Consider the following 19,796-nt stretch of genomic DNA (forward strand, 5'->3'; position numbering starts at 1 on the left):
TGAAATTTATCTATTCAGTTTAATTTAATTGCCCACTGTAAGTTTAACCTACGTAAACTGTAAGAATGCGATACAAAATCTACAAGTTTAGAAGTTCTTTTTAAAAAAAATTAAAACCTCTGTCGGCAGGAAAAGGTTTCTGGTCCAACACACAGTGCACATAGTTCTTCGCGTATATCAACAAACAAGTACAATCAAGTTTAGAGTACCGAAAAAAATTACGCTTTTGCTTAAGTTTTTTCTTTACTACGCTCCGTGATTGGTTAAAACAAAAAAACTCGCACCATTTTCTCAACCAGTGCCGAAAAAGAAAGACCAAAACTGACCAATCGTGTTTTGGCCGCACGCGTTTTCCCGCGCTTGGCGCCGGTAACATGTATTTAGTTCGAATTCTGATTGGGTTCATTGCGCTGTTTACGTCTGTTGTAATTGACTAGAGTAATTTTAATTTGTTTTTTCCGATTTTACGTTACTCAGTTGAAAAACCCTCACATTTTCTCCTGGTATATATTCTTTGGTTGCATCCAGTTCAAATCAGATAAGCTACAGAGAAACATTTTACAGCGAGCTGCAATTAAAACTCGGTAGACATGCTCCCAAAACGACCTTTGACTAGGAATGTAACAAAGATTATTTTCGAACATCGAAATTTACTTAAGATGATTAAGACAGTTAAACAAAAAACGAGCTGCGTTTATACGACTTTTAAGGCTACTCAGTACCCGGCGGCCCAGCCGTACTTCCTGGGGTCGGATTTTCCCGTCAGCGTGCCATCGTTGTTCCTAGCAACGGCCTGAACCACAGCGAAGCCGCTGATGTTCCTGACCTCGTGCCCAAGCCCCTTCAGTCCTGTTTGGATGGCCAGGGGCATCTGATAATCTTTGTCGATGCGAATGTACATTGGCAACAGTTGATGGTGCAACCTGGGTTCCACTACAGCTTGCGACAATGTTCGGTTGAACCACAGGTAGCTCATCATGACCTAGAAGACGCACTATTGTTAACAATTCACTGATTTAGGAAAAAAAAAAGCGTCGATCAGTTTGATGTGTTAAGCTGGAGGGGGAGGGGAGGGAGAAGTATGCTTGTGTGGCAAGAGAGGATGATCATCCTCTCTTGTTGTGTGGTGCTTTGTGGATTTGCACCCGGGGTTCTCTAAAACATGACCAATATGGTTCATTCTCCATACCCAGTTTTAGCACTGATGTCACCTAGCTAAAGCACAAAACACACTTAAAGTTTATAACGTTAAATGATAAATCTTGCTCATTTCTCTTTCTCTCTTTATTTCTACTGCGTTAGACTGAAGGAACCATAGCAATACCCAGTTTCAAGCCCGAATTCGCCAGCTAAAACGAAAATTCGCACTTTACAATGCTGCATCTCTCGTTCTACCTTATCTCCTTTGACTAATGGAAAGAAATAGACTCGCCCCTATACTTTCTCGCTATTCCCTTCAAGCCATAACGTGAAAAATTTCAACCTTAAAACCACCGAGTTCAACTATTTCCACTATAAAGGAAACAGAAAAAGAGAAATCAAAACATTCAAAGTTGCTATCAGTTTTTTTTTTTCGGGAAATTGAAGAAGATAGTTGGCAACTTCCAAAATCTCGTCAGTCACTTTTCGTTGGTTGTTTCAAGTGGGTCGTCACTTCAAGGAATTTTTATTAGTGAACCTATTTACCGTGTCATCTTACCAAGGAAATAGCGGTTGTTATTTTAGTTCCTCCAGAGGCTCCGATAACTAACCGAGCCACACCATCCTTGTCCAAAAATATCGCGGGTGCGGTTGAAGATTGGGGCCGTTTTCCAGGGTATATCATGTTGGACTCTGAGGGTTCTACACCATACGCGTTTTTCTTTCCCGGAATTGAAAAGTCGTCCATTTCATTGTTGTAGATTATTCCGGTACGAGTAGATCGATACTTTGATCCAAAGCTGACAATAAAAATCATGAAAATTTTAATACGATTCAGACTTCTACAACACTGAAAATTGGATTTTATTATCGCCTATTTTTGAGTATAAATTTTCTGCGCACCGCCATTTTGGATTCCATGGGGTCATATGGTTGCTCTTCTCGGCTCGGTTGCAAAGACTTCTTGAGATAAATGGGAGTTTACTTCTGTAGGTTAATTGTTCTCTGCTTTCCGAAGGATTACCTAGCGTCCTATATGAGTTTCCTCTCCTAAGCGTTCGAGAATCCTTCGGAACGTTAACGCGGAAAATGGTTGTGGAAAACACCCACTTATCTTGAGATGTTTATACAACCTTCACCTTTTTCTAGCAATTTAACGTCAATTTGTTGTTATAGAGGTTCCTTTCAAAGATCAAAATCCTACACAGTTAAGTGTTGACAACTTCGCAACACCCGTCATACTTACAAGAGATTTATCGTCGTGGTTGCAGAAACAGCGTCTCCGTTCTCAGCGATGACTGACAAGTGCGAGGTTCCTTCATGGCTAGAGTTGTGATAATAATCGCCATAGTGCTTGTAATCTGTAAAAGTCATATTGTCCAAAATCTTCTGGCGTAATGACTCGGCAAATTCTGGGTTGGTCATGTTCTTGACAATCTACAACAAGCCATTGAAGTTGAGTACTTAAAAATTAGATATGATTATCGCCTATTTTGGTTCTTAATCGCCATGTTGGAATTCATGACATCATACGGTTGCTCAGTTGTTTCACACAAAGCGGGAACCTTATGACGTCATAAAATCCAAAATGGTGGTACACGAGAAATTTAACAGCGAAAACAGGTGATGGTCATATCTAATTATTAGCACACTTGAATGATATTTCTACTTTTCAAACTAAAATTTAGAATTTAGACAGAGAGAGATTTAGAATGATCACGAAACCGCGGTTTAACCTATTTTTGCCGCTCGCTGTTTTTTGTTTCTAGGTAAAATTGAGTAGTTTTGCGTTAGCATCAAAAATCAAAATTATTTTTCACTTTTCTCATTATTTTCAACAGTTAAAGTCAATTTGTTGCCAGCGGTACCAGCTTTTAAGGTCTACTATAACCAGTCATTGATAGTAATCATCACTAATTCCTCCTTACAATAGAGCGGTTTCCAATTGAGTGTCGTAAAACCAAAACCAAAGTAATTACTTTGGCCAATCGCAACAGATGTAAACAACACAACGAACCAATCAGAATTCGAAGCAAATACATGTGACTGGTGCCAAGCGCGGGAAAACGCGTGCGGCCAAAACACGATTGGTTTTGGTTTGGATTCCCATTAGTTGAGGAAGTGGCGGGAGTTTTGTTAACCAATCACGGAGCGTAGTAATGCAAAACCAAAGCAAACGCGAAATTACTTTCGTCACTCAATTGAAAACCGCTCTATGGCAGTACTTCATCAAATGTGTAGGTTGTGAAAAATGATCACCAAAGATAAAATGGTTCGATTTAAAATAAATTCTCCCAACTAGTGCATAAGAAATAAATAGAAAACAGTGTGGAGAAAATGTATGCTGATATTGGGGCTGAGCTCTGGCCCCTGCCACCACCATTAAAAACTGCTGAGGAATCGTTGTTACCTCGGTGACATTAGCAAAGTCCTGGTCTCCCAGTAAAGCTCTGTAGGCGTACGCAAACTTGAACGCCTCCACTATACGGTGGTATGTCAAGGTGGAGTTTTTTGTCCCTTCTCGGTCTGAAGGCTTCATGTTGTAACCTTAAGGATATTAAATAAATGAATAAATAAACGAAGATAAATCAGTGAAGTAATGGAATGCTGACAAGGACAACAACAAAAACTAACGAAAATATCTGCCTAAAAGACATAAATTATGGTATAATAAACACAACAAATTAAAGAATTTGTTTAAGTGAATTCGGCCCCAAACAAGAGATAAGTTGTTGAGCAACTGTCCATACGAATTTTGACCGCGTTTTTTTAATAAATAGACCTGGAAGCTAGTACTCTTTTGGGAACGAAATTCCTGCTCGACAGAACAACAATCTTGCGTTTTTCCTCTATTCAGTCTCGCTTACCTTTCAAAATATTAAGGATAAGGCTTAGCACCACCCCACTTCCCGGGGGAGGTGTGGAGTACCACGAGTAGTTTCCCATCGTGCCTTGCATGGGCCGCCGGAATTTAGCTTTGTAGTTCTTTAAATCATCCAGGGTGAAAATTCCCCCGCCATCTTGACTGTCTTGAACGATATCCTTGGCTAGTTCGCCGTTATAAAAATCCTCTGGGTCGTCGCGGATTCGTTCGAGGGTTTTGGCAAATGTGGGCATATACAGAGTTTCTCCTAGTTTCTTCAGTTCACCGTCTTTGTTAAACAGAAGCGCCCTTCAAACAAACAAGTAATTCAGCTTACCACTTCAATATCACTCACCTATCGTGAATCTCAGTTTAAAGGTCCTGTTAATCTTATGTTGAACTTTCTAACTTTTGTATAGTTTCCTTTATATAGTGCTGTTCATTATGCTTGCTATAAGATGATTTTACTCTTGTTTCTGTGAAAAAAACTGATGTGGCCATTCAAATGCCTGTGAAAACATGTGCAAAGGAATGACTTTCCTGTATGTCGTTTATGATGGTGTACAAGTTTACTGTAACTTTTCTAAAAGTTACTGAAAAGTCTGTGGATGAAATCCTTATAGGTCCCACTACCTACTAACATATATCCATTCAAGTGAAAGTATTTGAAATAGTTGAGCATGCAGTACTTTCCTTTGGAACTGTCTATTACGCTGCACAAGAAGACATTGACTTCTGGGTCTGGATAAAATCCTTAAGTTTCACTCTTCAAAAAACCTGGTGAGAAGTCCTTTGGTATGGCCTTCTTTGTTTTGGAATATTTAAAAGTTGCTTCCATTTGGTTTCTTTACTCTCGAACTTAAAAATCTTCAGCAAAGTACAGGTCTTGAATCAGTCAAAACAAGCTTAACTGGGCACTGTCACGGAGATTTTGCTGTAAGTTGGCCAATTAAAACTGCTCAAATATTTGACAAAGAACCTCTTTTCTAACATTAAATTGCCCTTACAGCATTAGGAGGAAAATATGATATAACTTCTCCGTGAAAGAATAAAATATAATTAGTTTTTTTTAAAGCAATCAGTTCCAAATTACTCAGAAGGACCTTGAAAAAATTGGCCAATTTTTTCAAGCTGCAATCCATTTTCATCCTAGCCATCCGCAGCCACAGATGAATGAAACTAGCTTCTGTGCACTAGTAAGGTTATTGATAACAAAATTGAACCATTATTTTAACGTTTGCAACTATACAAATATGTTTCCTGGCTATTCAAAGTGACACCAAAAATATACGACACTGCCCCTTTAACAAGCTAACCTATGACCAGGATCTTTCTTGAGAAGTGGTGTATAACGCGTTCGTGTCGCAGCATAGTGAGCGGAGTAGCCGAACGGAAACCCGTTTCTCGCCATGTCGATGGAAGGCTGTACAAGATATTTCCATTCCATTTTGCCGTACTTTTTCCAGGCTTCGTAGAATCCTTTCACCTCCCCAGGTACCCCGGCAGCCGTCGCACCTATTCAACAGATAAATACAAAAGTTACGCTAGAATCTCAAGCTCCGGCAACACACATCCGTGTTCTATCGGTTTATTTTTATTTTTATTTTTATTTTTTTATTTAGACTCTATCAATCTCGTACCCAGAGTCCTCCGGCTTTTTGGTCAGCGGGTGGTCGCCAGTAGAGACTGGACTGGACTGGGCACTGTAATTTTTTAACCGCAGGTCTTCTGCGGTAAAACAATGGCAGCCGTTACGGGACAGCCAATCAAAAAGTCCCTACTGGCGATCACCCGCTGACTAAAAAGCCAGAGGACTCTGGGTACGGGATTGGACTCGTACACGTACAGTCTCAAGTAAGAATACACGTTGACGGGCAAAACAGACTTTTGACTAACAAAGACGGATCGAAACGCAACAATCACTCTTTTCCTTTTTCTGAGAGTCATATCAAGAACCGTTCCAGATTCTCAGATGGCCAGATTGGGTGATAACAACATAACTTACCTAATCTAGAGTCCATTTTCCCCCCGACATACATTGTTCTGTTGGCCTTGCCAGGAGCTTCTTCACGGAAGTCGATAACCTCCACAAAATTTGTGCTCTTGTTATACACAACAATAAATCCCCCACCTCCGACTCCAGCGGAATGCATGTTGTAGACTCCGATGCAAAACAGTGAGGCAATCGCCGAATCCATAGCTGTTCCCCCTTTTTCCAGAATATCCCGCCCAATCTCCGAGCAAGGACCAGCGTCTGATGCCACAACGGCGTGTTTATAGGGGCCATCGGCCCCCGGGGGCCCGGTTGGAGGGGGGTTTATAGGTTTTGGGGTTGGAACGGCTGGTTTGGACTTCTTCTCCCTTGTGAAAACAACAGCTAATGCAATGATGATTGCCAGAACTATGACGGCAGCCAAGACAGCAGCAATGATTAGCCACCTTTTTGACCTAAAAAAGAAAAAGGAGAAACATTTTAGTTGTTTGAACCGCAATTCGCTAACTTGCAAAGCTCGAGGAAAGCGCAGAATCGCTATTTCGAGAAGTTCGCGGTTAAATGATGATGATGATGATGATGATGAATTAATAGACCGCGAATAGTCTCTTGTTTTTGTTCAGAGATAGCTGAGCGAAGCTTCTGTAGTTGGACGTTGTTGTTTTGTCTTTTGAAAAGCGCAGGTTGCTATAGAAATTATTACGCATAAAGCATCAAATTCACGTTTACATTGTAATTAAATGCATGTAAACATATACACACAGAAATTCGCGTTAATTAAATGCATGTAAAAAAAAAACTTTTCGAATATTCGCGTTAATTTTATAACGCGTAGATTTTGTTCGCGTTGTTAAAATGTTTCGTTATATTCCTATGATATGGTAAGTAAAAAGGAATCTCTTCTAGTTTGGAAAGACTTCGATCATTTTGTTTATGTAGCACACGTGAGCAGATGGCCGGGTGTGAACGCAGACGTAGTTCCGGCTGTCGCTTCGACAGCCGGAAGTACGTCTGCGTTCACAAGCTAGTGAGCAGAAAGAAACTGTTTATTCTGTTGATATGCAAATGCTGTAGGACTGTTGTTTTGTCGCAAGAGTTATCGAACAGCTAATCGCTAATATATCAGTAAACCCGCGACTCCGGTTATACAAAAGTATAAGATCAAAATCATAAAGAAATATTAAAATCGAGGAAGATACCTACACCAATTCTTGCGCGTTTCTCTGGGCCCGAGAATAACGCCAAGAAGTTACCCAAATCAATACTTGTCGGTACATCGCAGAGATGTTCTTCAGTAAAAAGAATTTTGACATGAAATCTGCAAGTATGAACCCAGACTAGTACACGAGTAAGTTTACATGCCGTGAGAAGACTGAGAACGGTTTGAAAGTATTACACTGATAAAAGAGACCGGCCAGAACTCGAATGGACACGACTTCAGACCACCATGAATGTTTTCATGAAACAGAATGGTAAATATGGTAAATGACTGATTGATCAGTATACCGGTGAGAAGCACTACGTCGGTATTATGTTTAATATGGCAGATATGGCACTGCTGGAAAAAGCGAGAGATGCAGAACCAAAAACTGATTTCTTCCCCGCTCAAAAGGAGCTAGTCTTTCCCGTAAGGGAGACATGCAGTTAAAAGAAGATAAACATACAAGAGGTTGTTCAGATTTAAACAGAGCCGCAAGCACTGACAGCGCCAGTATGAAAACCAATCGGAAGTCGTACCTGGGTGATTTTGACCGTACCTGACCGATTTGAGATGATTTTCCGACCAGTTTCATATGCACACTGTAGCAAGCGTCAGTACGGAGACCGATTCCATGTGAAACCTGTGTAAGTTGGACGGCCTAGCTATAGTTCCTTGACTCAGTGATAGGCTCTTGTCCGCCGTGTGAAACTCAACACACTGTAAGCGATGTACGGTTGTTTTAACAACCGTACATCGTAATAACCGTACATGAAAAAGGCGATTGCTTGTATAATCACCTGTTAAACTGCTTTACTCTCCGCGAAATCGCCTTTTAGCAGCTCGACGACATAATTAAACAACAGTATTCTTAGTAAGATATAAGCAGCATCGGTGATTTTTGCATCGAGGCATCACAAAAACATGAAGCAGATAATCATGACTGACAACTCTGACTATGATACCTTTTGTGCTGGCTGTCTTCTTCAGTAAGTTTGTATTTGACGTCCGGATTGGAATTCATGTTGATCCCTCGGCGTTTTGAGGCTGATGCCAGATAAACAGTAAACACCGCTGTTTTTACCGCTGCAAAATCTAAGTGCGGAAATTAACTGGCGCGTGACAAATTTTATCCCAGGTATTAAACTTGTAAACTAATAATACACCTTCGCAAAGCGCGGGCACAGACACTAAATATTGCCTTAATAACTTTGTGTTTGACAAAACAGATGCAACTTGAACCTGTCGCAAATGTTATTCTTATGCAAAACGCTTTGTACTTCAAGGTATCTATTTATCGGCACAGATTTTGACACTAGGCTGAATTATATTTCATAGTAAAACATTTTTAGAGATCATTCGTTTGACGTGGAATAGGCCGTTTACGTGTTGCCTCATTACAAAAGCAAGGCTTAGTGCAAAGCTTTTGACGTAAAAATTAGTTTTGCTTGTATATGAATACATACATACTTTATTTAACGTGCACGGAAAAACATACTTAGCTATTCGCTAGTTTCCAGGTGCTCCACGATTTAAAATTAAGTAATGAACAATCATGATCTCTAAAAACATTTTTAGAGATCATTCGTTTGACGTGGAATAGGCCATTTACGTGTTGCCTCATTACAAAAGCGAGGCTTAGTGCAAAGCTTTTGACGTAAAAATTAGTTTTGTTTGTATATGAATACATACATACTTTATTTAACGTGCACGGAAAAACATACTTAGCTATTCGCTAGTTTCCAGGTGCTCCACGATTTAAAATTAAGTAATGTACAATCATGACTATAAAAAAAAACTTATTTACATCGAGCTTGAAATTGAAATTTAGAATTTAAAATTAGTCGGAAAATATCAAAAAATTCGACAAACTAAATGTGATAAATTATAAGTCAACGGGTATTAACATGAAAATCAGTTTGTCGAATTTTCTTCCAAAAGTCTTTTGAACCTGCCACGGAACGAATATCTCGAGGAAATGTGTTCCAGTGCTTTGAATTATCATGGGATTTTTGACCTCTTTTGTTAAAAATGGTGAAATAAGACTTTCACTTTGCTACGAAATAATTCTAGAACAACGAGAGGAGAGAAATCAACTCAATTCTTGACAGGAACAACACGTCTCTGTTCTAGCGCATTTTGGAAACAAAAATACAAAAACTTGAAAAACATTAAGCCTAATATTTTTCAAGTTTCAATCCATACCGGCCTACTCTGTCTCTGGCCAGAGGCACTAATCGACAGTTTTATTGCACTGGGATGATAATTTTTTAACAAAACTAGTCAATAACTTTTTGTTTCTGTTGTCAAACAAACATTTCTGGGTTTTGAAATGACATCAAATTTTCGTGATACTTCCCCTTTAAGTCCGTATCTGGTAGTGTTCACTTTAGGTATAGAAAGAATTGGTCGTACTCTGCTCTCTCTTCAGTTATAAGATTATTAAAGCTGGATGGGGCCTTGCCTTGATGAAAAATAACTTTAAAAATAAAAACTATGCATGAAGCCTCGCTTTCATAATGAGGTTCAAAGCAACTGATCCCTAAAAACGTGCGTGCAGTTTACTGTACAGGCTAAAATTAATCCCTTCAGGCGACTGATATATCCGAATTCAAAGATCGTGTGATCTGCATTCCATATGTGCAACACTAGATTTTCCTCAAAATTACATGCAGACTTTACTCGAGGAACAAATATCGATCGCGGATCGATTTGTAACGTGACAGCTTGTCCACATAGATTAAGGAAATCAAATAATTGTATACTTCTATGAAAGAAGTGTAAACCGGTTTATTCAAACGCATTGCATCCTTCCTATATATAATATTTATAAAATTATACAACCGTAATTTTACGGTAGAATTCTCAAAACAAAAAACACGCACACACACAAAAAAAACAAAAACAAAACTACAAAATACACACAAAACAACGTGTATAGTATTTGCATATCATGATCAACAGAATAAACGTTTCTTTTCTCTCACTAGCCTGCGAACGCAGACGTATTTCCGGTTGTCGCTTCTCTCCGCCGGAGAGAAGCGACCGGCCGGAAATACGTCTCCGTATTTGGAAGAATCTTTACTGATTAGGCATCAAACTCGAATCAAAGTTCAGGTAAATCCAGGATTAGCTTAATCGAGCTTCAAACAACTGGGCCCAGATGTCAGACTTGAGTACTCGATTATTCAAAAACCGTTAACTGAAAATCGATAGAAATTCGAAGATGGATTGTAAAAATCTAAAATGGTAAAGGTGCGATTTTTATCCAAGCCCTGCATGAAAGGAAATAATAGAGGCAATGATTACTTTGGGGACAAGCAGAGGCGTTACACTTGTAACAACAAAATATCATAATCTTCTTTTATTAGTTATTGTAACTTATTCCCTTAGTTCTTTTTTATTTTAAACCTCTTCATTTTTGGTTCCTCACTTGTCATTAATTTCTTAACATCATGACGTAATATGGAGGCCAACTAGAAAATCGGATGGTTAACTTGGCCTCCATCCTCAATCGCTACCTGAAAATTATTCAAAATAAATTAAACAAAATTTTACCAAACAAGAATATGGAATGTAATTATAACAATCTTTCTAATTAATCATGAGGAAAATAAAGGTTGTTGTTGGATCCAGAAAGAGGGAGCCAAAAAAAATTGTGGCGAGGGCCAAGAAACTTTAAAAAAAAGCAAGAAAAACGCGAGGGGCGGGGCCCTCTCGCACTTAGCGCACCTCCCCCACTCCCCCCCCCCCCAAAAAAAAAAGTCCGCCCCTGACAAATGATTACATAACGGAAAAGGATAGGATAGGATAGGATAACTTTATTTATACACGGTTTTTCCATCAGCTGCTTAGATTATTATTATCAACTAACTATCTATCTACCTAACTAGGATTATAAAAGTTAAAAAATAATAAATCAAAGCTAAACAATAAATGCTGCTTTTCTTAGAGGCCGTGTTTAAAAATCTTACTTATAACTGTGGCGTTTTAATTTAGTCTTAAAATAATTCAAGGAAGTTGCTTGCCGTAATTCTATTGGCAAACTGTTCCACAACTGAGCTCCACTGTATGAGAAACTTTTCTTTAAATAATCAGTGCGCGGTTGTGGAAGAGTTAGCGTGTCTTCAGTATTCCTTAAATGATAAGAATTCAAATTATCGCGAAAAACGATCTTAAATATTCAGGTGTCATGCCATTTAAAGTTTTATACATCATAATTGATTTTTTATCCAATCTTTGATGACAGAGGTTTCGCCAGCTAGTGCCCGGAACAAATCATCCAAGTTGCTGATCATATCCAGCGGACATCCATGGCCCACAGTTTCATACAGTCAGCGGCTCGACGTGTGGGCTCACGCAGTTTTTCTTTGCCTTTCATAAAATGCGTAAAAATCCGTAGAATTAACTATCAAGCGACAAAATTATATTATTTAGCAAATATTGAAATAAACAGCAAGTTGAAAAGAATAAAAACCCGTGTTTTCTTGTTATTGCATTATTGCGCAATCATTAGCCGTATTGTCACACCACTTTGTCACGCGAAGTCACACTCTGTTTGGAATAAGCGCGAAACCACTGGAAAAGTTGTACAGCGTACTTAGAAGTGAAGCAAAAATCTGTCATGTAAGCTGAACATAAACTGAACAGTTTCGACATGGCGGCCGAAACAAGACATGTTTTTACCGATATTTAAACCGCTTGGGAACAACGAATACAACTCGTAAGGCATTGTACCTGCGATTAAAAGTAAACTTACAAATCTAAACTTTGGAAGGCGATTTTTGGAAACTGACCAGCGCTTCTGAGAGAGAGACAAGTTGAGAATGTGTACACGCACTCCGGCTCTGGCTAGACAATGAGAAGAAGCAAAGTATGGCGAACCTGGCGGTTTTTACTGTGAATGATAAAGTTGTTCAGGAACCGCGAGGAAAGTTCAAAAGCAAATAATAATACGGTTCGACCGTTACTAGATATAATTGTCTCTACGTTCAGATTTGTGGAACGTGGAAATGTTGTATCGTTCTGACTTGGAAAAGACGAATAAATCAAGGTAGGGCAAAATTCCACTTATTTCTTTGTTGAGAATTTGATCGGCGTTTAAATTTTAAGACTGGATTCAGCGCGTGTGCGCCTGCGCGGCGGCCATGATGTATGGAATTGTAATGGAATTGTTGGAATTGTAATGGAATTGTACGCCATGCAAAATGCGGGCTGCGCGATTTTGAAGCTTTTGAAGCTTATCAGACAGGCCTTTGCTACAATTTCCCCACACCTCATTACAATAATCAAAGTGAGGTTGAACAAGAATATGACAAACATTGATTAAAATATTAAATGGCATTAGATGTCTTATGCGCTTAATTGCACCAATGGCGGAAGCAATCTTTTTAGAGATATTTTCAATATGACATCCCCAATTTAAAGTTTGGTCGATGTAGACCCCAAGAGATTTGGCTGATGCTACCTGTCCCACAGCCATGTCATTTATAGTTAGAGAGGGTCTCTCTGAAATATTCGATAACTTCTTGCCTAGATGCAATTAGCATAAACTCCGTTTTTGTTAGATTTAAAGTAAGCTTGTTGGCTGATAACCAAGTGTACGCTTTGCTTAGATCATAATTAAGACAATTATTTAAATGGTTAACGTCAGTACTAGCAAACGTCAAGCTGGTATCGTCAGCGTACATCCTAGTCTGAAAACTGCAAGCAATTCGGTAAGTCATTGATATATAACAAAAATAGAAGAGGTCCTAGAATTGTTCTTGTAAGCATTCTTGTAAGAGTTTTATACGGAATGAAAAAACAACTGGATTCCCCCATTCGGCAATAAATACTGAATACATTACAATAAATAACATAAGCACCACACTTCACTAATAACATAAAACTGTGTTGAGGCAGACACATAACTCGACTATCGGTTGTTATCCATTTTTGTCAATCGATAACAATCGATTGCCGTAATATCAATTGGTTTCCGATGTCAATTTCTATCAAGCATTTACGTCTGATTAGACGATGCGTAACACTGCACGTTTGATAACAAATGTCGGATGGGTCGGAAAGTAACTTGAATGTTAGAGCAATGATTCCTTCGAGTGCGCGCATTGCAGATTCTCCGGCAGTCAAATTCCGCTATGCTTATAGGATGTTTTATTGTCGTATTCATTGAACCAGTGCCAGTCCGGTTTTTACACGTACCACCTTTTTTATAGGGAGGGGGAGAAGAATTGGACCGGTTATACCAAAAAAATTCCTTCAAAGGTTTTCGGGAATAAAAGAGTCCATTCACCGCACAACAGGGTAATCAAAATGTTCAAGAACATTTCACGCATGACTTTTCGTTGCGAATGAAAAAAATGTGTACAGGACGGACATTTGCTCAAAACCTCCCTTCTCAAAATGAAAAAGTTATTTTTACTATCGACATCAACAAATCGTCCGAATAGTTCGAAGCTGAAGTCAAACAGAGAAAATTATTGACCTTGAAAAAAGATGTCTTCATCATAGCATGCAAAGTTTTCTCTTCGATCGGATGTCGGATGGAGTCCTGGACGATGAATAGAAAAACATTTCCTCAGCATTTATTTACTTAATTAGGGTTTATAATTTTGGAGTTTTACCCTTGCATATACTCTCATTTCCATAATTCTTTAAAAATAACTTCACACTTGACGGAAGTCTTTTAGCAAAAGTCGCCGTCTGGAGTCTAGAGTTCGCTAGAGTGATAATTCTTCTTTGTTTCAATTGTCAACGGATACATTGTGAGCGTCACGTTGTTGGCTGCAGGCCGTATGCGTGAGAAAAATGGCTTCGTCTTTTATATTCTGAAATAGAAAATAAAAAAACAAAAACAGACCCCAACAAAAAAACCACGAAGTTGGTGGTATTGCGTAAGAAAGCCAAATATTTGGCGCTGAACCCTGACAGAAAAATGCAAAGATCGCTTCTCAGTTCCATTCTTTCCCATTCCGCGTCGTCCACACCCATTCTTTACGCAGCTCCACCGATGAAATTTTCCCACATTCCTACGAGCCATGAGGGCTAGACTGAAAGTGATGATCGACTTATGCTATAACTTAACTTGTTTCGGCTGTGTTAGCGACAGGAAGTCTTATACTTTAAGTTAAGAAAAGGTTGATTTCGACCCGAAGGCCGCGGCGATGAACCGTGTAAAAGAGTTGAATATTAATGGCATGTCACTTACTTTTAGTATTAAAATAGTTTTCCAGTCCTGCGTAATGTTACGTTATTTTCGTAAAGCTTAAGGTCAGCATCAGATAATAAATTTGGGAACTAATTTCCGTCCCCGTTCCCAACAACTTTCTGCAACTTAATTTTCAGCTTTAGATTCCGCGTACAGATCAACCTATTTTAGCCCGTAAAAACAAATATGCCTTAAATGGCCGCGGCACAAAACGATCTGGAAACACAGAGGACAACATTAAGACTATTTTCCGTAAATGTTCTCGTTCGGCGGAGCAAAAATAGCCTAAGAACACAGACGTATTTTCGACTGTCAATTCTCTCCGCCGAAAAAGAGCTCTCATTTGAATTTGAATGTAGTTTTTGGCAAGTGTTTCTTTATTCGATGATTACATAATATGCGCATCAGATGGATAATTAATTCTTATAACCTTGAGAGGCTGCCCGTGGCCTGTTTTGTTTTGCAGTTATAAATAAATACCTGTACGTATATGATTATTTTTACCCCGCGCTTACAACTTCCTTTCTTAATTAAAAGTCATCATAATCAAATCATATCAGATTGATCAATGTTGCTTACACTAACACTAAGGCGTACATTTTCTTAGTATAGAAAACTCCAAACTAACTCAATCGGCGCTTAATTACGGTATAGCCTCAATGAATTGCCGCAATCACTCTCAATTCTCCGTCGAGCCATCCGCCAACCGCGTCTCTAACAAAAAACAAAGTGAATGAGTTCAATCTTTTGAAAAAGATATCATGGCTACAGAATTCTGGCAAACGACAAGACCTAGCATCAGAGAGAGAAACAAGTTTATGCTCAACAACCATCTCTTCAGCGATGTGCAGTTTGTGGTTCGTCAGAGCGATGGTGAAAGTAAGCAAGTGATTCCAGCTCACAAGTTTGTGCTGTCGATTGGCAGTGCAGTGTTTGAAGCCATGTTTTACGGTGAGCTAGGGGACACTAGAGACTCTATTGAGCTGCCTGACTGTGAGTACGAGAGCCTGTTGGAGTTTTTCCGCTACCTGTACAGCGATGAAGTGAATTTGAGCGGAGGTAATGTAATGGGAGTGTTATACTTGGCGAAGAAATACATGGTACCTTCAGTGGCTGAGAAATGCACGGACTATCTGCAAAATAATCTGGATCCATCAAATGTGTTCGTCGTCATGCAGTTTGCTCTGGTATATGAAGAGAAGGACCTGATCGATCGATGCTGGAAAGTAATCGACGAACACGCAGACGCAGCTGTTAAATCGGATGGATTTGCGACACTTGAGAGGTCCTTGCTTGAAGATGTTGTTGAGAGAGATACTCTAAATATCAGAGAAGTTGAATTGTTCAAAGGAGTGGTCGAATGGGCGTCAAAGAAGTCAGAAAAACGAGGCATCGTGGTTGATGGGCACGAAAGAAGAGGAATTATCGGAGAACGGATCCTAAAGGCTATACGCTTTTCCGAGATGAAAGAAGACGAATTTAATTCCGTGGTCGTGAAAAGCCAACTACTCACGTTTGACGAGGTAAAAAACATAACAAACCGTTTCAAATCGATGTCAAGTTTTTGCGAGGAGTTGTCAGTGATCACAAGATGCGGTCCTTCTCGTCGCCCAGATCGTCTTTGCAGGTTCCCTTCAGCAAAGTATGGTTGGATTGGCTTTGAAAGGGTCTATTTCTCCGTGGACAGTGACATAAGGTTCCATGGAGTGTACTTGTTTGGCAAGGAGGATAGTTCGCATTCCGTTGGGCTTACGCTTAAGAAGACAGAAGAAAAAAACATTCTTTCCTCTACAGAAGGTAAATTTTTATCTCTGCGTCACGAGTCAGGGGACTATTTTGGGTTTGACGTTTTATTTCAAGAACCAGCATTTCTGAGGAAAGACATCGTTTACTGTCTTCACGCCGTTATCAACGGTCCTAAGACTTGGTACGGTGTCAATGGAAACCGTGCAATTCAACGTTCTGGTGTGACATTTACTTTTTACGCTACAGAAGGCCAATTAAGTGAGTTCATTTTTAGCTTCTAAACAAGTGTAACATAGGCTTTTGTACATCGGATGTGACATTCACTTTTTACGCCACAGAAGGCCAATACTTTCAGCCTTTAAGGGAGAATAATGTGGGCTTCTGTACATTATGCTATTGGTTCATCATCATTTTTTTCCCACTACAATGATCGGAATCGAATCGGTGACATTTACTTTTTACGCTGCTAAACTATAATGCCAATTTAGCGAGTTTATTTACAGCCTTAAAACGAGTGTAATAGAGGCATTTGTCAGTATATCGGATGTGAGATTTAGTTATGCTACAGAACTAGAAGCCGAACGGCCAATTTAGTGTGGTTATTTTCATCGTTTAAGCGAGTATAATACGGGCTTTTGTACAATGTACATCAAGTGTGACATTTACTTTTTACACCACACAAATTAAGTGAGTTCCAATTAAGTGAGAGCCAATTAAGTGAGTTCATTTTGAGTTAGTGTAATAAAGGCTTTTGTACAAGACATTGACTTCAGCAGCCTGTACTGAAGAATTTTTAAGCGTTTAGAGAGTTTTTCAAAGTTTTGAACTCAGTTATTGTCGTTGAAACTCTTGTATAACTTTTTACTTAGTCTTACCTTATATTCTTTTACATTTACTCGTTACTTTATATTTAGTAATTATTTATAGACGACCCGTCAAGCTATCAAGCGTTAAATTTATCGAGTTGAAATAAAGGTTTTGGTTTGATTTGATTTGATTTAATGCTTTTGATTCATTACTTAATTGCTCCAACTTAATGCTTTCTTTTTTTTCCACGACAATAATCGTCATCTGATGTAACATTTACATTTTACGCTTTCGAACTAGAAGGCCAATTTAGTGAGTTTATTTTCGGCATTAAAGGCCCAGTGCAGACGCCGAACTTTTCATGAGCCGAACTTAATTTAAATAAAAGTTGGCCCAAATTACGAAAATCCCGCCTTTTGATTCAGACGCCAAACTAATTAGCCAAACTTAATTTACTTGAAGCAAAACCAATCGAAATGTCAGGAGTTTTTTCTATGTTTTAATTTTTTTTTATTTGAAATACGTTATAATAATTTATGCATTAGGTTCGGCTCATGAAAAGTTCGACGTCTGAATCAAAGCCGTTCCAAAGCCGAAATTCCCGGCTGAGCCAGGCGGGAAGAACGGCTGAGCCGTTCCAAATTGAAACAGCCGTTCTCAACTGATTAAGACGCCGAACTTTTCATGTACTTAATTCGAGGTATTAGGTTCGGCCAAGAGAAGATGAAGGTACATCCTCTCTTGGTTCGGCTCATGAAAAGTTCGGCGTCTGAACCGGGCCTTAGACCGTAAGAATCAGCCGTATGAATCAGTTAGGATCGACAGATTTGTATTTGGGTCGACCCGCCGTTCTATTCGACTGCGCCAGTCGAATAGAGCGACAAAAGTACGCCTTCGATTTATACGTCGAACTTTTACGTGTGCCGAACCAAATTGAGACGTAAGGTATAAATTATATTAATTATAGCTATCCCAGAGGTCTGCGCGTTCCATCAACTTGGTATGCGCAGTATGTTCAGTCTGAACAAGATGTCGGGAAAAGAGGAATGTGCTTGTTCTTCTTGTTTCGCAGCAACTAAATATACTTGTCTGAGATGCGAAAGATTTAAAAAAAAAAAGATTCTATTCTTGATTTGCACATGCACTTCAAACCGACAGAAACTTTCCAATACAGGCTATATCAAAGGCGTAGCCTCAGAACAAAATCTTCAAAAACAACATTTGAAGAAAGCATTACTCTATTCAAACAGAGATTACGCTGCAGAGGTTACCTCGATAATCTTTTAGATAAAACTCTTTCAGAAGTCAATTTCAGCGAAAGAATGTCGGTATTACAAAAAAAAACAACAAAAAAAACCGCCCAAAAACATTTTGCCGTTTGTTACGGAATATCGCCCTTCTGTGCCTAACCTAAAACCATTCAGATGAGTAAGTGGCACTTGATAATCAGCCTCTGCTAAGAGAGATCTACAAAGACCCTTTCCTGCTTTCGTACAGCATAGGGAGATCTTGAAAGACGTACTCGTAAGAGCAAATTAGCTTTGAAGGTCTTCCTATCGTCCAATAGGAGCCGTGTTTGGTCTGTCTTCATTATTTACTAAACAAGCTCTTCCATGTCAGAATTCATATTTTCCGCCATTTTGAAACTCGTTGAGTAAAAACAACAGCCGCTGACCACGAAAATCTATTTTCTCACTTCAGCTTTAAGTTCGACTTCAGTTAGGTTCGACGTCTGAATCAACTGCCGAACTTAATTATTTGGGTCGACCTTAATTAACAATTATTCACCGAAGTGGAGGTGAATAGTGGTGGATATCTACCGAAATAAATACAGTTGAACCTCTCCACAACGGCCACAATGGGGACAGAAGAAAGTGGCCGTTGTGGAGAGGTGGCCGTTATGGGGAGGTAGGGGTGTAATATGACACCTTTTTTTTCGTGGTTATTGTGCCAAGTTCATGCTTACTATAGCCTATAATGGCAATCCAATCTTAAATAATATATACAGATAAAATACACAATAAAACGTAAATAATGTTTCGAATCAAAATTCGACAAAATGTTAACAAGAAGAAACGAGCAAGGTTCGCAACATTCGCTGTATTATTGTACACAATTTATGCTTACTGCAGGACATAAATGGAACACAATCAAAATACGTATATCATTAAAATGGATATAGAAACGTAATGTTCCGAAGACAAATGTCGATCACTGCATCAACTTATAAAAAAGGTTTTTACAAAAAAGAGCTGTACTGGCCGTTGTCGAAAGGTTATTTTGGCAGTTGGGACGCACTTTAGTGGCCGTTGCCGTTGTAGAGAGGTTTAAACAAGAGGTAATGTATGGACTGTCCGCTGGGACAAAAAAAAGTGGCCGTTGTAGAGAGGTGGCCGTTGTGGAGAGGTGGCCGTTAGTGGAGGTTCGACTGTACCACACAAGCTGAATAACTAGCGGGCCAAAATTCCTTTATTTTTGACACTGTACCGACAAATGGTGGGAAATTTTAAAACCACGCGCGCCGCGCGGTAAGCGATTTCTTGTTGTAGAAAGTTCCGTCTCGCTTTTTTGCAAACAATTAAAACTTTTTGAGACACTTATTTAGTTGCTAAGGTATCATTTCTTTAACTGTTGTGTGAAATTCGTCTTGATTTCGAAACCATGCTCCTAAACATTAGATGTTTCATTGTCTACATTGAAATTATAGTGCTCGGCAGTTTTCGTAAACAAGGCATTGTAGTTTCATTTTTTGCCTTAGAATATGAGGTTGGAAAATTAAATAACTTACCATTTAATACCTTCAAACTAAACTTTGTTGCCATTTTTGTATTTTTCGTAA

At 39.0% G+C, this 19,796-nt stretch overlaps 2 protein-coding genes across 2 annotated transcripts; one reads left to right on the forward strand and one right to left on the reverse strand.

Annotated features, from left to right (window-relative positions):
- Nucleotides 1-8,359, reverse strand: LOC146479630 (glutathione hydrolase 1 proenzyme-like). The gene is made up of 8 exons (XM_085110463.1): nucleotides 8,160-8,359; nucleotides 6,009-6,451; nucleotides 5,320-5,518; nucleotides 4,008-4,312; nucleotides 3,551-3,687; nucleotides 2,387-2,577; nucleotides 1,700-1,940; nucleotides 1-982 (listed from the first exon to the last, which is right to left on the reverse strand). The coding sequence occupies exons 1-8, from the start codon at nucleotides 8,216-8,218 to the stop codon at nucleotides 716-718; spliced, it is 1,842 nt and encodes a 613-aa protein (XP_084966589.1). The 5' UTR covers nucleotides 8,219-8,359; the 3' UTR covers nucleotides 1-715.
- A 6,806-nt stretch (nucleotides 8,360-15,165) lies between these two features.
- Nucleotides 15,166-16,447, forward strand: LOC146479631 (BTB/POZ domain-containing protein 6-like). The gene has a single exon (XM_085110234.1). The coding sequence runs from the start codon at nucleotides 15,166-15,168 to the stop codon at nucleotides 16,429-16,431; it is 1,266 nt and encodes a 421-aa protein (XP_084966360.1). The 3' UTR covers nucleotides 16,432-16,447.
- The last annotated feature ends 3,349 nt before the right edge of the window (nucleotides 16,448-19,796 follow it).

The sequence above is a fragment of the Pavona decussata genome, unplaced genomic scaffold (assembly GCF_977016875.1).
Source record: "Pavona decussata unplaced genomic scaffold, jaPavDecu1.1 SCAFFOLD_58, whole genome shotgun sequence".
Classification (NCBI taxonomy): domain Eukaryota; kingdom Metazoa; phylum Cnidaria; class Anthozoa; order Scleractinia; family Agariciidae; genus Pavona; species Pavona decussata.